Source organism: Maylandia zebra, linkage group LG17, assembly GCF_041146795.1.
Source record: "Maylandia zebra isolate NMK-2024a linkage group LG17, Mzebra_GT3a, whole genome shotgun sequence".
Lineage (NCBI taxonomy): Eukaryota > Metazoa > Chordata > Actinopteri > Cichliformes > Cichlidae > Maylandia > Maylandia zebra.
Window position 1 is genome coordinate 168,897 of NC_135183.1, and position 23,895 is coordinate 192,791.

The 23,895-nt window shown below is 42.8% G+C and overlaps 1 protein-coding gene across 5 annotated transcripts in view; it reads left to right on the plus strand.

Moving 5' to 3' along the window:
• The window catches only part of kcnc2 (potassium voltage-gated channel, Shaw-related subfamily, member 2), a 120,244-nt gene that overhangs the window by 84,100 nt on the left and 12,249 nt on the right, over positions 1-23,895 (plus strand). Inside the window, exon 1 of one of the 5 annotated variants that reach the window (XM_076876267.1) lies at positions 12,174-13,275. The exons of the other annotated variants lie outside the window; for them this stretch is intronic. Within the exon in view, the coding sequence (XP_076732382.1) occupies positions 13,213-13,275 (63 nt within the window). The 5' untranslated portion in view covers positions 12,174-13,212. Of the gene's footprint in view, positions 1-12,173; positions 13,276-23,895 lie in introns of those variants that run through there. 5 annotated transcript variants of the gene reach the window in all.

Below are 23,895 nucleotides of genomic sequence, written 5' to 3' on the forward strand. Positions count from 1 at the left end.
AGTGTCTGTCTCCTGAATCCAAACTGGAAGCTGGTTCCACAGAAGAGGGGCCTGAAAACTGAAGGCTCTGCCTCCCATTCTACTTTTAAATACTCTAGGAACAACAAGTAGGCCTGCAGAGCGAGAGCGAAGTGCTCTAATAGGGTGATATGGTACTACAAGGTCATTAAGATAAGATGGGGCCTGATTATTTAAGACCTTGTATGTGAGGAGCAGGATTTTGAATTCAATTCTGGATTTAACAGGAAGCCAATGAAGGGAAGCCAAAACAGGAGAAATCTGCTCTCTCTTTCTAGTCCCTGTCAGTACTCTTGCTGCAGCATTTTGGATCAGCTGAAGGCTTTTCAGGGAGTTTTTAGGACTTCCTGATACTAATGAATTGCAGTAGTCCAGCCTGGAAGTAATAAATGCATGAACTAGTTTTTCAGCGTCACTCTGAGACAGGATATTTCTAACTTTAGAGATGTTGCACAAATGGAAGAAAGCAGTCTTACATATTTGTTTAATATGTGCGTTGAAGGACATGTCCTGGTCAAAAATGACTCCAAGGTTCCTCACAGCGTTACTGGAGGCCAAGGTAATGCCATCCAGAGTAAGTGTCACGGATTGCCGAGGCAAGCCGTGTGGGATTGTAGGAAAGGACCAAAAAGGCAGCAGCTCTGGTGCAGGTGAGTGTTTATTTACAGTGGTGGGTAAGTACAAACAGCGGTGGCGACAAAACATGAAACTGGAGACCTAAACTGGGTAAACTAAGAAGACAAACCAGAATGAGGATGCAGGGAGGTCCGGAGAAATATATACGGGAAGACGCAGGGAGACCAAGGGGAAACAACACAGACGAACCAGCGATTACCAAGACAGAAAATACAACTTAAATACACTCAGAGAACACAGGGAGATTACACACAGGTGGGAGACACAGCTGGGAGTGATTAACATGACGAGACCAGGGAGGCAAACTGAAAACACTCACATAAGACGCAGACCTTCACAATAAAACAGGAACACACGGGGGGAACAGGGTAAACACCAATTAGAGAACAGAACCAAAATCGCGAAGAGAAAACACAAAACGCTGGGTCAAAAGGACCCAGGATCATGACAGTAAGAATCTGGTTAGATACCATATTTCTAAGATTTTCAGGGCCTAAGACATTCCTGCAGTTTAACTAATTGGTGTGTGTTATCTGGCTTCATGGACAGATAGATCTGGGTGTCATTAAAAGTACATGGAAAATCCAAAAAAGTAAGCAGGAAAAGTTTTGCATGCCATCCAGGTGCTTCAGAACCATCTAGAGCAAGGTGCACACAGCATCGTCTACCCCTCTACCTGTTCTACCTGTTCTGTTCTCTAGCAAATTGGAGGACGTCTAGGTTTTCCTGAGTGCCATGCAAAAGTTACGTTTTTGCTAGTTTCAAGTTTTCATCACAAGGGAAGTCAAAGCAACAGGCTGAAAATCATTTAGCGTCAACCTGGAGCCCTTCCAGGTTGAAGGGACTGCGAAACTCAAGAGACTTTGAGAAAAGACGAAAGAAAAATCCCAGCCAACTGCTCAACACCGTTCTTAAGGATTTGTCCGTCTATTTTATCTGGACCTTCATATTTAAGACTTTTAATATTCCTTGACACCCTAAGTGTGCATTCCTTGGATTCATTGCCTGGATCCACGTGGATCCTGGATTCCTTCTGGTGCAACACAAGGCCTGGACTTCATGTGACACAAGTATGCAGGCAGTTCCTGGAGGATGACGGAATCGATACAGTTGACTGACTTCACACTCCTCCCGACTGAGGGTCACAATCAGCCAGGGTTTCAGGTGAACTCATTGTGAAACCTGGCCCCACCCTATCATGTGATTTCCTGAGGTCAAAAGGCCCAGGATGTGAGTGGGCGTTAAGGCGTCTGGGAAGGGATCTCATCACTGGATTATAGATGGCAGACAGTTGGTGTCGTAAGCCCCACCCTCTGTTCAAAGATGGTCGTTCCATCTTGGACCTCAGATTGTCCAGGAACTCAAAGACGCCCTGGTTCAGGTCTGGGAGGAGATCACCCAGGACATCATTCATGGTCTCATTAGGAGCATTCCTCACAACACTGGTGTCCTTTGCATGTATACAAGTATGTGAACGTGTACTATAGAAACTCCTGAGTACCTTGTTAGTGAATAAATGATCACTAGAAGCCATGATGTCAGAGTGAACACAGAAGGGAACAAAATATGATGAGTGACAAACAGCACCTCTTTCTGCAGTTTTTCTGTTAGTGCACCTCTAAAGTCTTAACTAACCTGCAGTTTTGGTATTCACTGGATGAATCGCCCCCTCCCAGTCTTCCTCCCTGTCCTTCATGGTGCCCTACGTGTGCAGTATATCATAATTTCAGGCTGCAGTTGTCTCACATTTTAGGATTTTATCAAAGCCTGAAAATGAAGAATATTCTAGTTTTGGGAGGCCACAGTTAGGATGCTTGGGGTTATGAATTTTCCATAGTGTGGTATTAGCTGTTCCATGATGGAGTGAGAGAAATCGGTACTCAGGCTGCTCTGTTTTGGACACTGCCAGCTGGGCTATTTGTGTGTTTGTGATCCACTTCAGTGTAGTTTTTGTCTAAATTAAGCTGATGAAATCTGGAGCAGGAAACTTGTCACAGCATAAATAATAGCAAAGTGACAGATAAAAGTATGTATGTGACGTAAAGGCTGTTTTTAGCAAAATGAGATTGACAGGAAGTGGTGCAGAAGTCAGCAGTGGGTACTGTCTGTATGTGTGTGTGTGTTCAGTCACACTCAAAGAGGGTATGTAGAGCCATTTGAATAGGCCTGTTTCTCTTCTTTATTCTTATCCTCCACATAATTGCATGTTTGTTTCTTTTAAAAGACAATAATGTATTCATGAAATCTTGGGAGGGACGAGTAAATGCCAGCTAGGCTTTTAATCACAACAGAAAAGAGGGCAGATACTGACATGAACTTTTAACATTCTATCACAAAGACAAACACACAAATCATATGTTCCTTTTCGCTCATCTATAAACTGACAACAGGAAAAAGGCACATAATCCATATTTATTACATTGCTATTCAATGTGTTTGAAAATCCTATTACACTGAACAACACAGTCTCACAGTGTGAAGGAAACAAAGTCTAACCTTGGTCATTGCAAGTCCTCAGTCAGTGCAAGCAAATTAGTCCCAAAATATGAAGATTTAGTCAAGTTTAAATGCAGCCCACTTCCAGCGCTGCTTATTGAATGAATACCATGAGCTCTCACAGTGGTGTGTAAGGAAATGTGCTTCACTGTTTGCTGGGGTTTTTCTCCAGTTAAAGTCAAGTGACAGATTCATCAGGATGATGGTCTCATGTCTTAAGTCAGGTGAGCAGACTTCAAGTTAATTTTCAAGTCTGGCAAGTCCAAGAAATATAGAGTCTCAAATCAGTGAAGACAAGTTTTCCTTTAAGAATCAAATTTGTTGCTACTGGACATCTCTACACTTGGGTCAGATCTTAAGGGAATCAGAACACGTTTAAATAATGAGTACTGCAACACCCCGCTAGACTTTAGAGTAAACACGTTGTGTCAATAACAGCTCCATTAGTTAATTCATAAAAGCCCCATTTGAATATCCAGGATAGACAGACACTACTTTTGCTGTCTGACCTATTTCTTGCTTCCTATGATTTTGGAAGCATTTCTTAAAGTCTGTCAGTGGTATTTTTATTTGTCTTGCTGTTCCAAGGTAGTCAAAGGAGTGTGAAATTAGTTTTTCTGCCAAAAACGATTCCCTTCCAGCTCTGACTTTTCCAGCTCTGACTTTGCCAACTTGTCAGTATTTCTCCTGACAGAAGCAGGTAGTGTTGAATAAACCTGGAATAACACACGTCAAAAAAATCTGCTTCCTTTTCAGCAAAAACAGGAGTTCACTCTGTGGGTGGGGGAGAGATATAGGAGAGGTGGAGAATGACCCAACCTGGGTGTCTATTGTCTTGTGTAGTCTGGGAGAAGATTGGATGATGGGGTGGGTGCAGTTTTCTTTGCGGTGGGGTCAGGTGGGCTGCCCCGGACTCTGTGGGGTGGGGTGGTGCTGCTGCTGTGGGCCCCGATCCGGATGGGCCTGGGCCCTCTTGCCCTGGTGGATTCCAGAGTGTGGGGGTGCCTCCTGGGGTCAGCGGGGGAGCTGGCCCCAGGGAGGGGCCGCTTCCCCCTCCCTTTCTTCCCTCCCCACCCTCAGCTGCCTCCCTCTCCACCACACCTACACACACGCAGGGCTTGGGGTGCAGGTGTGTCACCAGGGTGCAGGCGAGGCACTCCCCCTCTGTCCCCTTCTGGCCGCCTGTGCCTCAATTTTATTCTGCAACCTAGACATCCACATTACTCACACTCTCACATAACACATACATATAGGGCCTTGGGGGTGAGCACGTTCTACAGCATCCAGAGGATGTTCTGTGTATTCAAACCCACCTCTGGCGCTGGTGCCCTACCCTCAATTTTAAATGCATATAGACACTGAGGGTTTTCGGGAGGAGCCGTGCTGCTCTCTGAGAGGAAGCTAGTACCATGCCCTCCTGTGTTTTAAATGCACTTTAGAACAGCACACAGCAACACTACATATCAGCGGGCGGAAGGAGGTTTGGGGTCTTGTGGTCTTCACTCACCCCCTTTCTGTTAACCAGAACGGGGGTGAGTTCCAGCTGGGGGGCTGGGAGGAGGTGCTGGCCGTTGAATTGGGGTCTGAGATGCGGGGCCTCCCTGCTACTGCAGATAAGGAGGCGGCCTGCTTTCCACCCCAGAGAGAAGGGTTACATCTCCTGGGTCTGGGTACGGTTTGCCCCTCTGGGGACGGGGGTACCTGGACCTGGGATATAGAGTATGTTTGGGGAGTGTGAATGTGTGCACAGTGTCTATTTGTGTCTGTCTCCACGTCGGGTGAGTGCCGAGTATTTTTTTGTGTATATGGGGGTGGGAATGCACGTTTGTGTCCGCGTGCGCCTGTTCGTCTGTGTCTATATGTCAGGTTGGGTCTTAGACTCGACCTCTCTGGGTACATCTCAGGCCCTCCAAAGTACGGAGGCCTAACTCCCCTCACCACACTCCATGCCGGTGGCTGACGCCTTCAGACGTTGGTGTGTTGGTGGTCCTTGGTGTCTGGGGCTGGGCGCTCATGCATGTACCGGCTCATTTCTGGTGGCCAATTGGCGGGGCCTGGGGCCTGGCTGGGCCCCTTCCGGGGGGTGGGGTGTCCTCAGGCCTCTGGGCATGAGGCCCGGTCCTCTTTGGCACAGCTGGCTGCCGGCAGAGCCCGCGGGCACGCCACTGCAACCCCCTCTGGCCTCTGCTCCGTGTCTGCTGGGTGACCTCTCGTTTGGGGCTCTACTCAGCTCTTCCCAGGAGGGTGGCATGGTTGCCCCCCTGGTGGTCCTCCTCGGGTCTTCGTATTCTGAGGCCTCTGGATGTCTGGGGCCTGGATCTCCTCCATACCTGCTTCATGCCCTGGGGGACGAGACTATGGCTCCCCACACTCCCTAGCAGATTGTTACATGGAGAAACCTTTGGAATCCAAGCGTGCTGATCCACACAGGTGTACACAGACACAAACTACACCTTTCTTGGCTGCTGCTCAAAGCACATTGTGCGTTGTCGATCTAGCTTGCTGCACAATGATCCAATTGGTAAGGTAAATCCGCTTGGCATCTTTCTTGGCTTTCAGACAACAATTCTGATGGCTAAAGATCCAAACGGGAAAGGCAAAAACAAAACAAAAGAAACACTGGCTTGTATGTCTGCCTTTTTCCACTGTGGCTCACACGACAATCCTGTTGTCAAATTGAGGCTCCTCAACTTACCAGACAGCCAGGCCCAGAGCGCTCTGTGCCATCCTGAATCAGATGTGTTGTGGACCACGAAACATCAAGGATGTTAAGTCAAATGAGGCTATTCGTCTTCCACTGGAGCCTCGTCTCTGATCCTGGTCTGTTTCACATGATCGTGTAGGACTTGTCCAAGCAATGAAATGTTGTTACTGCTGCTTTTAAGTTAAAGGAAAAGTATACATTTTTACTTTTTGTAAGTTTCTATTTTTTTAACTGTTATTTATTTATTTTGTCAAGATTCCAAACACAGCACAGTAAGAGAATCATTTGAATCCACAGGATTTTGCACCTACACAAGGCTGGAATGGGCTACAAGACCATCGTCAAGCAGTGGGATGGTGTCAACAGCTGGTGTGATTTGCAAATGGAGGAACCATAAAATATCCCCCTCAGTCTGGAATTCCACGCAAGATCTCACCTGGTGGAGTTTCAATGAAAATGAGAACGCTGTGGAACCAGCCCAGCACTACTCGGGAGGTGATGTCAAGGCAGCTGGGATCACAGTCACCAAGAAAACCACTGGTAACACACCATGTCGTGAAGGACTGAAACTCTGCAGTGCCCGCAATGTCCCCCTGCTGAAGAAAGCACAAGTTTGCCCCTGAACATCTCAACGATTCAGAGGTGAAAGTGTTGTGGTCAGATAAGACCTGCCTAAGAATGCTGCCCCCACCGTCAAACATGGAGGTGGAAACATTAAGTTTTGGGGTAGTTTTTCTGCCAAGAGGATGGGACAACTGCACCGCATCAAAGGAGGGTGGATGGGGCCATGTACCATCAAATCTTGGGTGAGAACCTCCTTCCCTAGGCCAGGGTATTGAAAATGGGTCGTGGATGGGTATTCCAGCATGACAGTGATCCAAAACACATCGTTAAGGCAATAAAGGATTGGCTGAAGAAGAATATTAAGGTCTTGGAGTGGCTGAGTCAGTCTCCTTAATCCCAAAGAAAATCTGTGGAGGGAGGTGAAGGTTCGAGCTGCCAAACATCAGCCACGAAACATTAATGACATCCTCTGCAAAGAGCAGTGGGACAGCATCCCCCCTGAGGTGTGGGCAAAATTTATAGCCGACTACGATCCACGCCAGACCTCTGTGATTGCCAACAAAGGTTTTGCCACCAAGTATTAAAGCACAGTTTGCAAAGGGATCAAATACTTATTTCATTCATGAAAATGTATAACTTTGTATAACTTATAACTAAATTTATCACTTTCTTGAAATGCATTATTGGTGCTTGTTCTGCCTCTCACTGTTCAACCATTGAAATCATGGACTGATCGTTTCTTTGTTAGCGAGCAAACGTATAAAACCAGCAGGGATTCAAATCATGTTTTCCCCAGCTGAACCTTTTTTTGTGACATACGGGTTCTTAAATACATCAGCACCATTATGTCTACTGTTCATGCCACTGTACTGTAAACGTGCTCAAATAAGTATCAACATTCATGAGTCAGTGATTTGTCTGAGGCAAAGAGCTGAAATATTGATGGTTAGATGAACAGATGAAAGAGCAAAGCAGTAAGAGAGGCTTGTTGGTTATATTTAGAAGCACATTCTCACTGGGATCTTCAAGCAGGAGTATTTTTGTCTGACTGGAGAGGTTGAATACAGCTTTTGTTGTAGGTTTTTGAGTGATGTTACGATAAGCGTTCACATGCTGTCTGCCTGCTGTTCACTTTAATCTTTGTCTTCAATTCTTTGTTTTTCTTTTTTTTTTACCAGGCATTATTTGGGCCAGCTTTGACAGGAAACAACAGCTGAGAAATGTGCTTAGTTTAAGATACAAGGAACATTGTGGTGACACACAGTTTTATTAGCTGGTTTGCTCATTGTTCATGTAAGGGATGTATACGGGCATTTCAGCACCAGTGCTTCATTCTTAACAGGTTATACACCTCCCTAATCCATACTGCACAACCTATGGAGCCTATAGGCTTTAAAGAAATGAGTTAAAAGGATGCAACTTGGACTGTTTAGATATTTGTCCGGGTACAGTGAAGAGATGGCACGTTACCACTTTTTTTTACATGTCCGATACCGACACCAATATCATAAATTTGGATATCTGCCGATACTGATATAAATCCGATATAGCGAATTTTATAATCAGTAAAATGTTTTTTTTAATATCTTGCTGCATTTTGTATAAGTTCATACTCAAGTTTAAAAAACAAAACAAAACTAAAGCTATTCTGTTATACCTGTATGCAAAAAATACACTGCACCCAAAATATTTCATAGATCAGCAAAATCTAATAAACTTAAACCTGCTCCATCCTTCCTATTCTGGTATTTTAAAGAGTACTTAGTGGAAATATTAACCCTTTAAGACCTACCATAGAACCAAGTCCGCCAGAGCTTATATCATATTTTTACCTGCTGTGGAGCCATTTTTGGGAGCATTTCAAGTTGCTATACATCAATACAACCATTATAGCCCAGATTTTAATAATATGTGTTCATTAAGTGCATAGTAATTACATAAATTGCAAAAAAGTGCAATAAACTACAAAAAAAATTGAAAATCGTTTTTGTTTTTTTAACATATATTTCTAGTTAGAGAAATTTAAGAGGCTTATCCCTCAAAACTGTAAATACAAAAAAGTTGCACAAAGTAGTTTCCCACCACAGGAAATTTATTTTGAGTGTCTTCATAGTTTTATTTTTGAAATACACCAATTTTTATACACTGCAGGAAAAACGAAAATAAATATTATACTGCAAATTTGCAAAAAAGCAGCATATGCATCAAAATAAACTATTTCCAGCAGTGCAATATGAGTCCTAAGCATCCCAGAAACCACACAGAAAGTCATAAAGTCAAAGATAACTTTTAAAAAGACGAGTATAGGCTCTGAGGGCCTGATAGTAAAAAAGACTACATTTCCGCGAAAATGACGTCACTTCCGGTTTTGGGCAGGTAATGGCGGAAATGCAAAAGTTCGCGCTGACATCTATTCCAACTTAGGAAGTGTTATGAACAGCTGATCGGACCGGCACAGCGTGTTTCTGGAATATTATGTTTTTGTTCCTGCAAGCGCTTTTTATGCAGTTTTTGCAAAGCTTTATGTGGAAGGAAACCGTGACCGAGGACAAGCTGATGGCATAAGATGTGAGTACAACTCCTCCGGTTTCATATGCAAAAAATTTTTTTGCGCTAGCTTACGTGGTTGCAGTGCTACTGGGATTTAAAAATAGTTACGCAAAACAGAGCGTGCCCGCTCCGATCGGCTGTAAAGGGTTAAACAACCTAACTAATAGCAGGGCTCTAGAGTGCGACCAATTTGGTCGCAAATGCGACCAAATTTTTCAGTGGTGCGACTAAAAAAAATATTTGGTTGCACCTGTGCGACCAACTGTTCAGGTAACAAAAAAAATAAAAAATCTGCAACCTTCCCTGTGGTCAACAACAGACACACATTGTGCCCCTATCGTGGACTAAACCAATCAGAGATAGTCAGGGGCGGGACCTCTCTGATTGGCCGTGGTCCAGTTGAAAGTGCAGGTGGAAGTGGGAGGTGAGTAGCTTGAATAAAGCGATATCAATTCATTAAATCCTGAATCGACTTTTAAACATAACTGTGTTTTGCCAGAAACGCCAGATTCTCAGATTAAAGCTCACAAAACCATTTCAACAACAACCAAACAGCAAATGAGAGCAGGTACACGGATTCTACACAAAGACGTAAACACAACTTTTTAAAGTTAGGCGTACTGGTACGCCCATGGCAAAAAGTTAGTCTAGAGCCCTGAATAGGGTTACAAACTCCCAGCCATATAAAAAAAAAAAGGGAACCACCCCCACTCTCCGCCTCGTGATGCTTAATTGACGTAATCAACTTTAATTTAATGCATGTGTAAAAAAAAAAATAAATAAATAAAAATGCACAGAAATCAATTGTTTTTCTAAAATATTAAATAGATTCAAAATCTTCTTCAACAGAATTGCAGACTGCACAGATGGTACCTTCCCAAAGGAAAAAGTACTATAGCTTACTAGGGTATAAATTTGACTTAATAGTTCATATATGGAGGTGGGGTGCCCCCGGCCTCTCGGCCTGGGGCTCGGTCACTCAGGCACAGCTGGGGGCCGGCAGAGCTCACGGGCGCGTCACTGCAACTCCCCCTGACTTCTGCTCCGCGGCTGCTGGGCGAGCCCTCATCTGGGACTCTCCTCAGCTCTTACTGGGACAGTGGCGCGGCTGCCCCTCTGTTGGTCTTCCATGGTCTCTTGTGTTCTGGGGGCCTCTGGATGTCTGGAGTTTTGATCTCCTCCATACCCACTTCACACCCTGGAGGACGGGGCTGTGGCCCCCCCACACTCCCTAGCAGATCATTACATGGAGAAACCTTTGGAATGCAAGCATGCTGATCCACACAGGTATGCACACATGGGTATTCACAGACGCGGACTAAAGCTTTCTTGGCTGCTGCCTCAAAGCACACTGTGCGCTGTCTATCTTGTGTGCTGCACAATATCGTTTATTACTTAGTAAATACTGATATCTATGACTAGCTAGTTTATTGTGATGGTGCTTTGTTTTCTCTATTATTATGTTGCTCTTTGTTGTTTGCTGTCTCCTCTGTTTGTTTTTGTTTGTTTGGTTTTTTTTTTTCTCCATACAGGTGACCCAGGAGTTCTTTTTTTTTTTTTTCTCTCTCTTCCCCCCCCTTCTCACCGTCTCTCCTCCCCTTTGGTTTTCTTTCTCTCTCTCCCCCTCTTTCTCTCATTCATTCCCCCTGTCCTATTTATTAAAAAAAAAAAAAAAAAAAAAAATAGTTCATATACAGTAATGGACTTCTATATATTTTACATCAGATTAAAACTTTGGGTGAAAGATTCAGATAATTATTTATTAAAAGCTAGACAATTTAAATGACAATAAGAAAGAAAAGTATTTCTTTGTGCCCCCCTTTCCCTGTTAATGCCCTATCGGCCCCCCTGGCAAAACTTTGCTAGACCCGCCCCTGCACAGTTACCAGCCGGTGTAGAAAGTAACATTAAATAAATTCTACCAACAGCTGATCAAGCTTAAACGTGCTGCTGTTGTTTAGCGCCTGGTTTCCTCTTTCTGGTGCAAAGTGGGCGATAAATAAACAAGAGAGAAAAGCCAATCAGCTGATCATTGATCAGTTTCATGATTGAAGTAGCAACAGGAGAGGGAGGGAGAGAGGCAGTCGCTGGGAATGCTTTACAAACATTCGGAGATGAACTTACACACTTGCTTTACTTCTCTGGGATAACTGTCTCGGAGATGAAATGCCGGTTTGGAAGCACGTAGTGAGGCTCCAAATGCTCAACCAGACCGCCGACAGGTCTTGCATGCCACAACCGCTCTATCACGAGACGCATACTCCTCTGGCACGCTAAGGTTATGAGCTGGGTTACACTACGTTGCAGGTTTTGTGATATTGAATGGATCAGATTACATTTTTTATTTCTCTCCGATATCTGATCCAGTAATTTAGGTCAGTATCGGACCGATACCGATACGTAATATCGGATCGGTCCATCTCTAGGCAGAGACTCACAAACACGCAACAAGTAAAAGCTGTTGCAGTAAATGAAGGTACGCATTATTTGGTGATTTCTTTTGGTTCTAGACTTCAGCCATTGATTTTGACTGTGACGGATCCAAGACTTCAAACAGTCCTTATGTATAAAATTATATTAGTTTTTCCAGTTAGTTATATAAATACTTTGTATCTAAATAAACAGATTAATATAGTGTTATGCTCAATAAGTTGAATTAAGTCTGCACTTCAGTTATATCTTGATTATTTGTGATCCACTGTGGTGATCCACGTATACAAAAATATGCAAAAAAACCCTTTCTGTATGTAACACCGGCCAGTTTCTTTGGTTTTAGCTGTTCTGATTCCTTAAATGGAACTATTACTTCAGCTTTTGTTATTTTAACTTTTCACATCAGATGGTTTGTCACACAGTGCAATGAAAAGGCTTGGAAACAGGGCAAGCCCTACAAAATGCAGGCAGGTGACTGGAAGTAGCAAGCTATTCTGTTTGTATTAAAATAAAAATGTCCATGTAAAGGCTCTAACAGGCTGTGATTTTCCAAAAATACAGCCACTGTTGTGACCCTGTTGATCAGCAGTTCTCTCGAGATGCTGCCTGGTTTGAACTAGATGTGGTTTAATGGCAAACACAGGCTGAATCCTATCAACATAATCTATCTTAAATGCTCCATGAACCTAGCTTTGTCACATCGTACTTTTTATTGCACAATTGGCAGCACGGTGGCACGGTGGTTAGCACTGTTGCCGCACAGCAAGAAGTTCCTGAGTTCAATTCCAACATCAGGTCTTTCTGTGTGGAGTTTGCATGTTCTCCCTGTGTTTGCGTGCGTTCCCTCCGGGTACTCCGGCTTCCTCCCACCGTCCAAAGACATGCAGCTTGTGGGGATAGGTTAATTGTTTAATCCAAATTGTCACTAGGTGTGAATGTGAGTATGAATGGTTGTCTGTCCCTGTGTGTTGGCCCTGCGACAGACTGGCGACCTGTCCACGGTGTACCCCGCCTCTCGCCCTATGACAGCTGAGATAGGCTCCAGCGCCCCCCGCGACCCTGAAAAGGATGAGCGGAAGTGAATGGATGTATTGCACAATACCAAAGAAATCATATGAGCATAAATTAGGCCTTGTGCTCATTAAAGCTGAATCTCTCTACATTTGTCTTGACCCTTTGAGTCAACAGCAGGGGCTGGCAAGGATTCATTTGTCTCTACCTCAGCTCCCCAACATTTCCTCCAACGCTGACTTCATCCACTTAAAGTGACAACGAATTATTCAAATTAGCATGCCTGGAAAAAATGTTGATAGGCTATTTTTAGCCCCAACAAGTGGCTGGTTGCCAAAATCTGTGGATTTAGAAGGGTTCCCTCTGTGAGCTGGCTGTCATGTCACAGCGAGCAGTATAATGAGGGAGCTAATGCCAGAGAGAACATTCTGTGGTTTTCGGTTTGCAGTGTGGGGTTGGATGTTGCTTGCTAACATCTGTCCTGCATCATCTGTTGGTTCTCAGTAAGCGCTGAAACCAGTCTCTTAGGCTGAGAGACAGCAGCTAATGTTGCATTGTCATTAGTCTGTGCTAACAACAACAAAAACATGTTTTTAGTTCAGGGAGACCGAGGCAGGAAGTGACAGTGAGGGGAAACCCTCTCCCTGCTAAAGAACACGAGCATTCATTTACCCCTCTGCTGCCTCCTCCGCCTCCCATTCTTCTTCCCTTTCTCTCTCCTCATTTGCGATTCACCATCGTGAGCGATCACAAAAAGGAAAAAAGGAACGGTGCTGTTTCCATGGTGGCAGCTGACATGGATGAAGAAAAGTGCAGTCCTGTGTCTGACAAAAACATGCGTTTGGGGAGGACTTTACTGTAATGTAAGATTAATAGACTCTATTTTTGCCATCTCTGATATTCCCCAGGACTCATCACTGTCCTCGCAGCCCCTTGCTCTATTTTTCCCCTGCTTATTTTATAGACACAGGGCTTTCTTTTATTAAATAAAGGCTGAGATGGAAATCAGTTACTTGGCGGTTTAATTATGTATGTGGTACGATGATCTTTAAATGGTCCATTCAGTTAACTACACTGATTAAAGTTGATTTAGCTGCTGTTTGATTTTAGATTGGGAGCTGAATGCGACAGCATGCACAGTGCTCCTACAGGGTGGCCCAGCTAGCAAACAGCAAGCCTAAGAACATACACGAACTGTGTATACAGCTAACGGGCTGGACTCTCCGGATGCAGTCATCCAAAGGTTCTCGATCCCCACAGGGCGAGTGAGCTTTACAGAACTTTAGCTTTAAACTACTTCAAGATTTCAAAATCTTCTATATCGGTGCCAGTTTTCTATACTCTCTCCTTGTCTACTCAGTTCACTTAGCTTTCAGTGTTAGTATTCAGCAGACTGACTACACAGAGTGGACAGCAGCATGTTCAGCGTTTGAAAACAGCATCATTGGAGGATTGTGTCAGTCACTTGGCCTCTTATTCACACTTGAAAGGTCAAACAAGTGAAGAATATCTTCATGTAGACTGAGCCTGTCCTTAAAGAAAGGGCTGCCATCAAACTTGATGTTTCAATTCAAATCAACCCATATGGAAAAGAAATAGTAAAAACTTATATGTGATTACTCATGAAAGTGGCCACTTTCTCATTACTTTCATACATCGTTCCAGTAAGTATCCAAAACATACAAGTTTCATTATATAATTTTTCAAGGGATCTTATATCTGTTTTCACTCTTATATGCTTTTCATACAAGTTTCACACAAGACAGATACAAACTTTATACGATTTATAAATATCTTTTCCATGTGGGAATTTTCACATGAAAGCAGAAAAAGCTGAAATAGAGCCTGTTTGTGATTTGCAAGGGTTGTTTTTCCTCGTCTGATTGTCTGATGTCAACACTAAAACATTAGTTACCTGCATATGTGTTGTGTATATTATTACAAATTCGACAGTGAGTACTGTAACAATACAATCAATGATAATCATGTTTACGTTTATTATCAAGATTTGACCCAAATACATTTGGGATGAAACAGAATTTCTGTTTTTTGTTTTTTTAAATGTGTGTGGACACAAGAAGTGACGCAAATCTGACTCTAATGGGATCATGTAACTGGAAGCTCATTGCAAACACGTTTACAAGCTTCTTCCAAACTTTATGAAAAGTGTTTATAGCTCACTAGTTTAAGTTTCAGTAAGGCTACTGACAGTAGCTGCTAGCGGTCTGCTAGTCCTACGAATAAAATCCTAGTGTTAATTGTTCACTTGTTTGCACCTCTTTGCAGGCATCAGTGTAGACCTGTCCACACATGCAGAGCATCAATGTGTCTCGCTGATCAAGCTAACCAAACTTTTATCCAAATATGTTTTTGTTAAATAAACAAATGAATAAATAAATAAAAAAAAACAATGACAGTTAAAATGTCAAATGTGAACAACTCTTTATAATTTAATTCTCTGTCCATAAAAGACACTTAAAAGTGATTTGTGGCATAGATACATGGAGGTTTTCTAGATATGGAGACAGCTAACGGTTCATCTGGAATATGTGGTCCATCTGTTTTGTCCATCTCTCTCGCTAGCTGCAAAAATCCCTAATCTGCTCGGATTACAGACTTCCAAAAGTCAGAAAACAAGCAGCTGTGGAATCGGTTTGATTTATGTTTACAAGACTCACTTCATTGGTTACTAGGCAGCGCAAAGAGAGGAAGAAGACAGGGTTAGATACAGCGCTAGACGCTCTCGTCATTATGTAGGTGATCAGTGTCGCTCCCTGGTGTGTTGTCAGAAAAGTGGGTTGTAGTGATGTGAAAGCAAGGAGGGGGAGTTGCTTTGAAGAGACACAACACTACTGAGTGACAGACAGAGGGATGTCTCTGCCCGGGGGTCTCTGCTTCCAGCTGGAGCTAAGCTCAGCGACTGAAGGAGCAGAAAGCTTTGGATGTCTGCACGCTGATCTCTGCCTGATCCAGCTAGAGTAATGCAAGGTAGCAACATATTTACACTGAGAGGATCTGTTTGAACTTTGATCAATTAAATTTGTGTTTAATGGAAAAATGCTTTTATTTTTACATTTTTTTCAACACTGAAATGAAAATGTTGTTGTTGTTGTTGTTTTGCTCACTTCAGAAATAACAAAATCTACTTCTACATCTACTTCTGGATGCTGTGTTGTTATGAGTATTATAAATGAAGTATAAATTGAGTTCATCAGAGCTTTTGAAATCTGACTCTAAATGAATCTAATGACTGCAGCAGGTCAGTGCAAGCAGGTGCAGCACATAGATCCGTGTTTCCGTGTGACTTTCACCCAAACTGAAGAACAGACTTCTTGCACAGTCTGCATCACACAGACAGCCATATGATAGTCGTAGCATTCATTCAAACGTTCTCCAAATGCTGATAGGTCCAGTTCAGTTACTCCAGTTGGAGGGGGCGGAGCCTGGCAGACATTAGTTACAGCTGCTGGTGTGAAATGGATGAATCATGAATTTTAAAAAAGACCAACCCTACAGCTGGTCTGAAGTCTGAAACCATTTATGCAGCAGGCGACTGACTCACCTGAAGCCAAGTGGCCATTAGACGAACTGCATATTTATCCCTTTTTCTTCATTACAGTTGGTCACCAGAGGACTGTGGTGCTCACTCCCAGTGGTAGCTGTTATTCTGCCCTCACTGCTACACTCCATACAGTTATGCAGATAGATAAACTCCCCGAACACTGACAGGTGTATCGTCCCTTTTATTGGCGCTGCCTTCAATTATCAACAGAGTGAAACTACAAACAGAAGAAATAAGCAATATTCAGTCTATATATTCACACGATAATGCAAATCAGTTGACTGAACTAGCTAACATTGGAAAGAAAGTAAATCTGAATACAGTACACCTTTAACCATAAGAGTGCATAAATAATAGCAAATATAGTTGCATTAACTCTTGTTCAGCTTAAATACTCATAAGCGATGCTTTCTGTAAAACAACGAAGAGGATGGATGTAGATGTTTATCAGAACAACATGCTGAGTCAGTCTTTTCTCAAAGTATGCTGCATTACTAACTCTACAGCTAATAACAAACAAATCTTGGCATGAAAGAACTGTAGTGACTCTTGCTGGTGGGAAGAAGAACTACACCAGCACAGCTGTTCACCACTGGGATAAAGTTCATTGACTTGGTAACTGCCCATTTTGTGTTACAATGTCATAAACCTCATGTAATGTTGGATTGGACTAAAGAGCTAGTGGAGTAGCAGCAGAGCCAGAGGGATCAGGTGTCTCGAGGTGAATGCACACTCCCAGTACATGCTATCTTTGCATACTGGGAGTTAGGGCTGCGACTATGTGGACGTGCAGTTTAAGCTGAGACATGGAAAAGCCCTGAAACTGAAATTATAACCAGACAATCAGAAGAGAAACACAAGACAGCTCACATACAGGCTCAAACCCCACAGGTTTCATCATGTCAGTGTGCACACGCGTGTGTGCATGTGTCTGACTTCCTCTCAGACTGTGTTAGCACCTCCAGGGTCCCCTTAGCTTCATCATGTCATAACAGCTTTACAGGGGCCTTCACCATCACAGTGGTGGATGGTGGTCTCGGGTCCAGGGACCGAACACAGAGCTTCCACTCATAGTGTCAAACAGATGGTGGACGTGAGGACAGCAAGCGTGCTGATTGGCCAAGCCAGCAGGGCAATTTCTGAAACAGAGCCTGAGCAGCGCGGTGAGCTGGTTGTGTCTGTGCATGTGAATGTGGGGGATTTTTCACTGGGAGACTGCCAAGATTTGTCCATCCTACGTGTTGCTGTGCCAGTATACAAACAAATGTATTGTCCATTAGAGTCGTTCTGTTTTTAGCTCTATGACTGAGACCCAAAGCTACCGGGATTTACAGAGAATATCTCAAATCGTGGGGTTTAAGACATTTATCGTCACAACAGACTGTAAATGTCTTTCCAGACTGGCAGCTAATAATCATGGATCTCTCCATGACAGTTCAGCAGTACTGCAATCTCTGACACACGTTGAGCTCTTGCACTGTAGAGGATGTAGTTTTATCTCTGTGGTATTTACTACATTTCCGCTATAATAAATCCAACTGCTGTCTGATCACTATTACAAATGGAAGCACCTGACCCAGTATGCATAGATGGAGGTGGTGAATCAAACACAGTCCAAAGTGTTTCTGTTTTTTAAAACCATGTACTCGAGCGAGAACACAGCAGATGTGATGTGCAGAGTAGACGAAGCCTTGACTTCATGTTTAAATCAGGACAAGGCTTTCTTTCATGTATCAACCCTGACTGCAGAAAGCTGTGGAGTCCACACACACTGGTGTTGAATGTGACATCTGTTGTGCTACTAGGCCAAAGGCAGTTGTGATGCACTGGAAGCTGGTGTGTTTGCAGCAGTTTGATCTGGCATTTTCCTCGTGTCTCTTCTCCTGGCTGTGGACAGCGAGAAGAGACACGAGGCAGAAATGTCAGGTGAAAAATTGTGTGATTATGTGGATGGCTTCCACGGTTCAAGTCTGACAACTATCAGACCCCATCAGGGTTTGGGGAGGTGATGGGGCTGCTGACAGAAACTCCTAATGAATCACTCTGTTTGTACAGTGCGTCTAACAGAGGTACTACATGGATGACTTGACATCTCCTGCTTTTCATTTCTCAGTCATTATGAAATCCTGGTTTCATGATGCTGCTTATGGTTTTTCTGAATAATCAGAGTTAACACTAGGGATGGGTATCGTTTAGGTTTCATCCGATACCGGTGCCAAATCGGTACTTTTGAAACGGTGCCGGTGCTTAAACGGTGCTCAAACCGGTGCTTAAAGAATGGAGAACACAAAATTGGTCCAAAAACCTCTCATGTTCAGCTGTTTTTTGTAAAAAGATAACAATGTTAGCCTTTTCTGCATCTATGGGGCATATATGGTATATACTCTTGGCTGGAAGCAGTGCTTAAACAATGGAAAAAACACAAACTTTGTCCAAAAACCTCTCATGTTTAACTGTTTTCCACTTTTTCTTTGGTCATTTTAGCCTTTTTGGCCAGGGTGAAGGGAGTATCTGCCATCAAACAAGAAGACAGCCGCATGTAGCTATGATGGTGTTTGCTAGTTCACCTTACATGCATTAACGTAATAACGTGGTTAGCCTACTCAACGTAAATTACACACGAACAACATTAAGCTACTCACGCAGAGAAGAACGGCTGCTGCTGCATCATCATCCTCATCATTCCTGCTACACTGGCAGGGCTAGGGGCCAGGACTGTCCTCTTCGGGTTTTTGGAGGTTGTTGCATAACAGGCAACCCACCTGCAGTAGATGTGCTCGGTGTGAGGTCTCGCAGCAAGCTATCATACGGCGCATTTCTCGGCTTTTAAAAAAAACGCTATGCGTCGCCAGGTGTTTCATCGGATTCGAGGTGTTACCTCCTTTGACAGTATCACAGTATCAGCTTAAAGCACTTGTTGCTGCTGAGTTTGCATATTTTGCTGTGAAGTACAGCCAGACTTTTGACCGCTTCGCCTTGGACATTTTTAATCTGTAGCTCTGCTCTAACAGAACGTACGTACCTGGCCCCGCCTACTATCCTCGGAAACGTAAAGTGATTGGCTAGAAGTGTATCACAGCTCAGGAAAAAAAAGCACCGAAATAAAGCACAGAAATGTGCGCTGCTTTTCGGTCTGGTTACTACCGTTTATGTCAGAACCGGTGCCATCATGGCACCGGACACCGGTACCCATCCCTAGTTAACACTACATCATAAAATAATAAAATAAAGTCTTTCCTGAAGGAGACAGTTCTTCCTCTGAGTGGCAGATAGGGAACCAAGCCTAACGTGATGCAGCAGTGATATGAAAGCATTCAGCTCAGACACAATAAAATAACACAAAATCAGCGCCTGAGCAACATGAAGGTCTCATCTTTTTCCAAGCCACTTGTTGATATTCAGTAAGAACAAACGGCTGCATATATTATTGTAAGGGGAGAGAAAGATATGCTTGAGATTTCAGTCATGCTTAAAGCAATGCCAAAGGTTATTGCTGTGCTAGTTGCCCTTGGAGACCAAGATGCTCAATTCAGTCTGCAGAATAAATCCACTGGACAAACAGAGCAAACAACACAGTGATGATGTTTTGTTTTTTTTGTTAGTGTGTTAAAAACACCAAATCAGCTTCAGAGGCACCTTTGAGATTCATCGTGTTTAGACCAAGAGTGCATTCAATCATAGAGACCATGTTAGAGTTCACTGATACAACAGCTCTGGTCCTTTAGTAGAACTGATGGATGTTTCCTTTTTGAGGGGAATTTTTCAATGCAGGAGATTAAAAAAAGGCCATATTCCTAATTTGTTTTTCATACAGTGTTCTGTAGTAGAGCCCTCCTGATTAACTGGACTGGTAAACTGGTAAAATAAAATCTAAATCTATCGATCCATTTTCTCACACTTATCCAACATGATGGCAGAAAAGGAGCCACTGTCCCCCCATTCTCTCTTCACACATAATGAAGAATGTTTCATACTTAATGTTTTTTAATTGATCAGCACAAGAATTAGACAAAAAATATAATTAGACAAAGATAACCCGAGGAAAATCAAAATCCAGCTTAAGTGAAAAGTTATTCAAACTACTTTATTAAGGGAACAGCTTTGAAAAACTGCATGTTGTATTTACTTGGGTTCTTTTTTTACTTTGTCTAATTTTATAATGTGTTTAATGAACTGAAACATCGACGTGTGACTGTAAGGAAGAGGACTGCCTTACTATTATTTATATTATAATCTGTATAGCACTTTAGAGAACACCTTGCACTTTATTAAAGGCACCTTATCAAGCACTTCATTTAGCATCGCACTTTCAGCATGGATTTGCACAGTTAAACATTTGCACACAAGAAGTTTAATTGAATATTTACTGGGAATTTCAAAATCAGTTGCTAGCCTTGTTTCAGATCCTGCACAGCTGCTCTTCATCTAGGAACGTGGTGGTGTCTGTGAGGAGAAAGGAATGGTGATTGAGAGAACATAAGCTTTTACCAGTAAGGAAACCTGTGTTCTCTCCAAGGTGTTTGGGCAAATGTTTCCCCGGGGTCCAGACACCATTTAAAGGTTCCGGGAGAGACCATGGGTTAAGGGAGTGTGGGGAATCCTTTGTGCTTGGGTTTTTGGGGTTTTATAATATTGGGTTTGGTGTAGGATTAAAGTCTATAATATTTATTAAATGTGAAATGTATGTATTTATTTATTTATTCAAATTGGTATATTGTATATTGTGGTGGAAGGTTGGGATTTAAGAATTCACCTGTGAGTGGAATAATGGTTTAGTCTGTGACAGCTGAAGGTATTTAAGGCTGCCAGCTCTCATTAGAGAGGGTTGATTGTGCTGTGAAGAAGCTCAAGAGTGAATTGTTTTTAAGGAGAGCTGTATGGCAAATAAATATAAGTTTGTTCCACTAAAATTGTCCCGTTTCTCACTGTAAATCCAGCTGCTAAGGGCTGCCTTGTTATAGTGACAAATAAGCAAATAGTTTTTGTCAGCAGTATTGGTGGACATACTTTTTCTACTGTCAAATCTACAGTCTCTACCCCATGTGCACGTGACGTGGCAGCCGTACATGAAGGTCACAGGTCGTAGCTCCTCAGCAGCCGTTATCACTGTGTCTGAAAAACTCTCTGAAGAAGCATGCCACACAAAGGGAGCTCGTCCTCTGGCTAAATTAGATCTGCATTGTTCAGAAATCGACTGAACAGTGTGTGTGTGTGTGTGTGTGTGTGTGTGTGTGTGTGTGTGTGTGTGTGTGTGTGTGTGTGAGATGCTCCCTGTGCTGGCTTTAAACAGCGACTCATAGAAGCACAGGACTTCTTCATCATGCAGAGTGCATGTGCTGCAATCACATGATAAGTTAGCACTTTTGCATTTTTAACACCTACCATAAATAACCTTGTGAGGCTGTGTGTAAACAGGGGCATCAGTGCTACACCAGCATGTGAGTGTGAGTTCAGGTCCAGCTGCTGTACTGTGACGTGATCCAGCTTTTAAAGGCTGCTGTATGCTACATCCTTTCTCTACAGACGTGAACACATCAGAATTACATCCCAGCATGAGACAGAACTAGTCATTAGTTGGCGCAGCATCCACACAGCTACAGGAAACAGCTCAGGCTGCTCGTTTCAGCCAATGTCATGATAAGACAGAGATGGAGACAGCAGGGAAGGTGAAATAAAGACATCATAAAAGAAACACAGGAAAAAAGAATGAATTTTGAAGTAGTGAATTTTTCCATTTTTCTGTTTAATGTACACAAAGAAGCGACTACAAAACAAACAAAACAAACAAACACTGTGAAAATTTAAAAGAGCTTCCACAGGAGCTCTGACCTATCGGGGCATGCAAACTGGAGCTATGGTGGCATCCTGTGGTGCTGGCAAAGGATTGTTTGGTCCTGCTGTTTAGCATGTTACAGTGCATGCCACATATGCTCCATCAGATTCAAATCTGCAGTTTCAAAGCTGGGTCAACACCTTGGCGGGGTGCAGTGTCTTGCAGGCACAGGCTGCTACCATGGGTTGGTGCCTGTCTTTGGTAGGGTTAAATGTAAAAATAATATCTACACGTACAGCAGTAGTCTTAGATTTCTAGCAATACATTGCATTCTAATAACGTGATCAGTATTTGTCATGTTGCCTGTTGTGGTTGTGGCTGATAAGCACACTTGTAAACCCTGTAAACCAGCGGTCCCCAACCTTTTTTGCGCCACAGACCGGTTTATGTCTAACAATATTTTCATAGACCGGCCTTTCAGGTGTCGCAGATAAATATAACAAAATAAAACCAGTACCGGTACCAAAAAATGTATTCATAACACACAGGAAAAGACCCAGGGAAACAGAGTTAATGATAAAAATGATTAAAAAAATAACGCTAAAAACCGATAAAAACCTAAAACCCATGAATTTCACACCTGAGCCTCAACTCTCGCACGGCCCAGTACTGGTCCGTAGCCCGGGGGTTGGAGACCGCTGCTCTAAACCACAAAAACAAACTTTTTACTCATTCAGCTCTCAAAAACTACGCTTATATTTTGTATTCAAACCGTGCATGGCGTGAAAACCCGTCTCAGTTGTTTAGATCTTGCATTTTGGAATCCTTCAAACAGTTTGGACAGACTCAGCCACGGCCCTCGAGAGGGAGCATTATTCTTCTGAATGATGTTTATTTTTGCAGCAGGTATCAGAATTTGATTGCATCCAGATTGAGTCCGATGATTTGCTTAATTTCTTAGCAAAATCAGAGTAAAATCCTTCACATGCAGTGCACTGTACTGCAGAGATTTATTGTGTTAGTTCAGAAGTGACATCCCACTGCAGCAATGGCGTCTTGTTTACCTTCGCCTACAGCTTGGATCAGTCTGTAGTAGAGGAAAAATAAACTCATAGCCCAATGTCAGAGGTGGGAACTGAACAGCCTTGTTATATTGCCTCTGTCAAACTTTTTACAGCACTTTCTGCATATCTATCTACATATACTATATAATCAACAATCTCAAAATACATATAAACTGAGTAATCCACAGTACATGGTGTTTAGTGATACCGACTTATCCCCACACACTGTGCTGAGGCTTTAACTTTGTGCCATTGAAAGTGTATGAACAAAAACACTTACAGGGTAGTAAAGATACATAAAGAGAGGCACTTGAGTGAATGCACACACACAGTTCAGGATCACAGTAACCCAAATAGTGGCAATGATATTTATGAGAGCGTGTGAGTCATGCAATCCAAAACAAGGCAGAGTGTGAAACGACTTCTTTAGAGCACAGTAGGTAGAGCACACCAGTGGAGGGACTGTGGGAGGATGGTGGAGAAGCAGCATACCAGGCTGTAAATCTGCTCCATCTAGCTCTTAGAGAGGGTTGAGCATGTCTTCTTCCACAGCAGCTCAATGTCTGGATTTGAGCTCAGGAAGCTGTTTCCATTAAGGATTTGCAAAATATGTCAAAAACATGAAGTAAAATAGCTTGGGAAATTATCGATGTTACTTTAATAACATGCAGACTCCCTCTGGGAAAATGAATAGATTGCTAATGCCAAACTGATGTCAATGATATTTTTATCGTAGATCTATAGATTTAGACTTTACCACTGTGCAACAAATTTCTATCTGCTCAAGGATGTCCAGTAAGGTACGCTACCAGTGAATGAGTTAAGAACAAGTCTGCAACTGGGTGCCAGTTAACCTATTATAGCATAGCAATTTACTATTGACCTTTCAAATAATACTGCATCTTACAGGGTTTGATAAGGTATGGCATTTTCCCAGTTGCCATACGTCACATCTTACTCCAAAGACGATTGCTTAGCACTAACATAAGTGACAGAAATAAGGCCAAAGTCAGTCGATCTATAATTAAGATGATCATTTTTTATAACGTGTTGCTAATAGACATGCCCAGATGTATTAGAGATC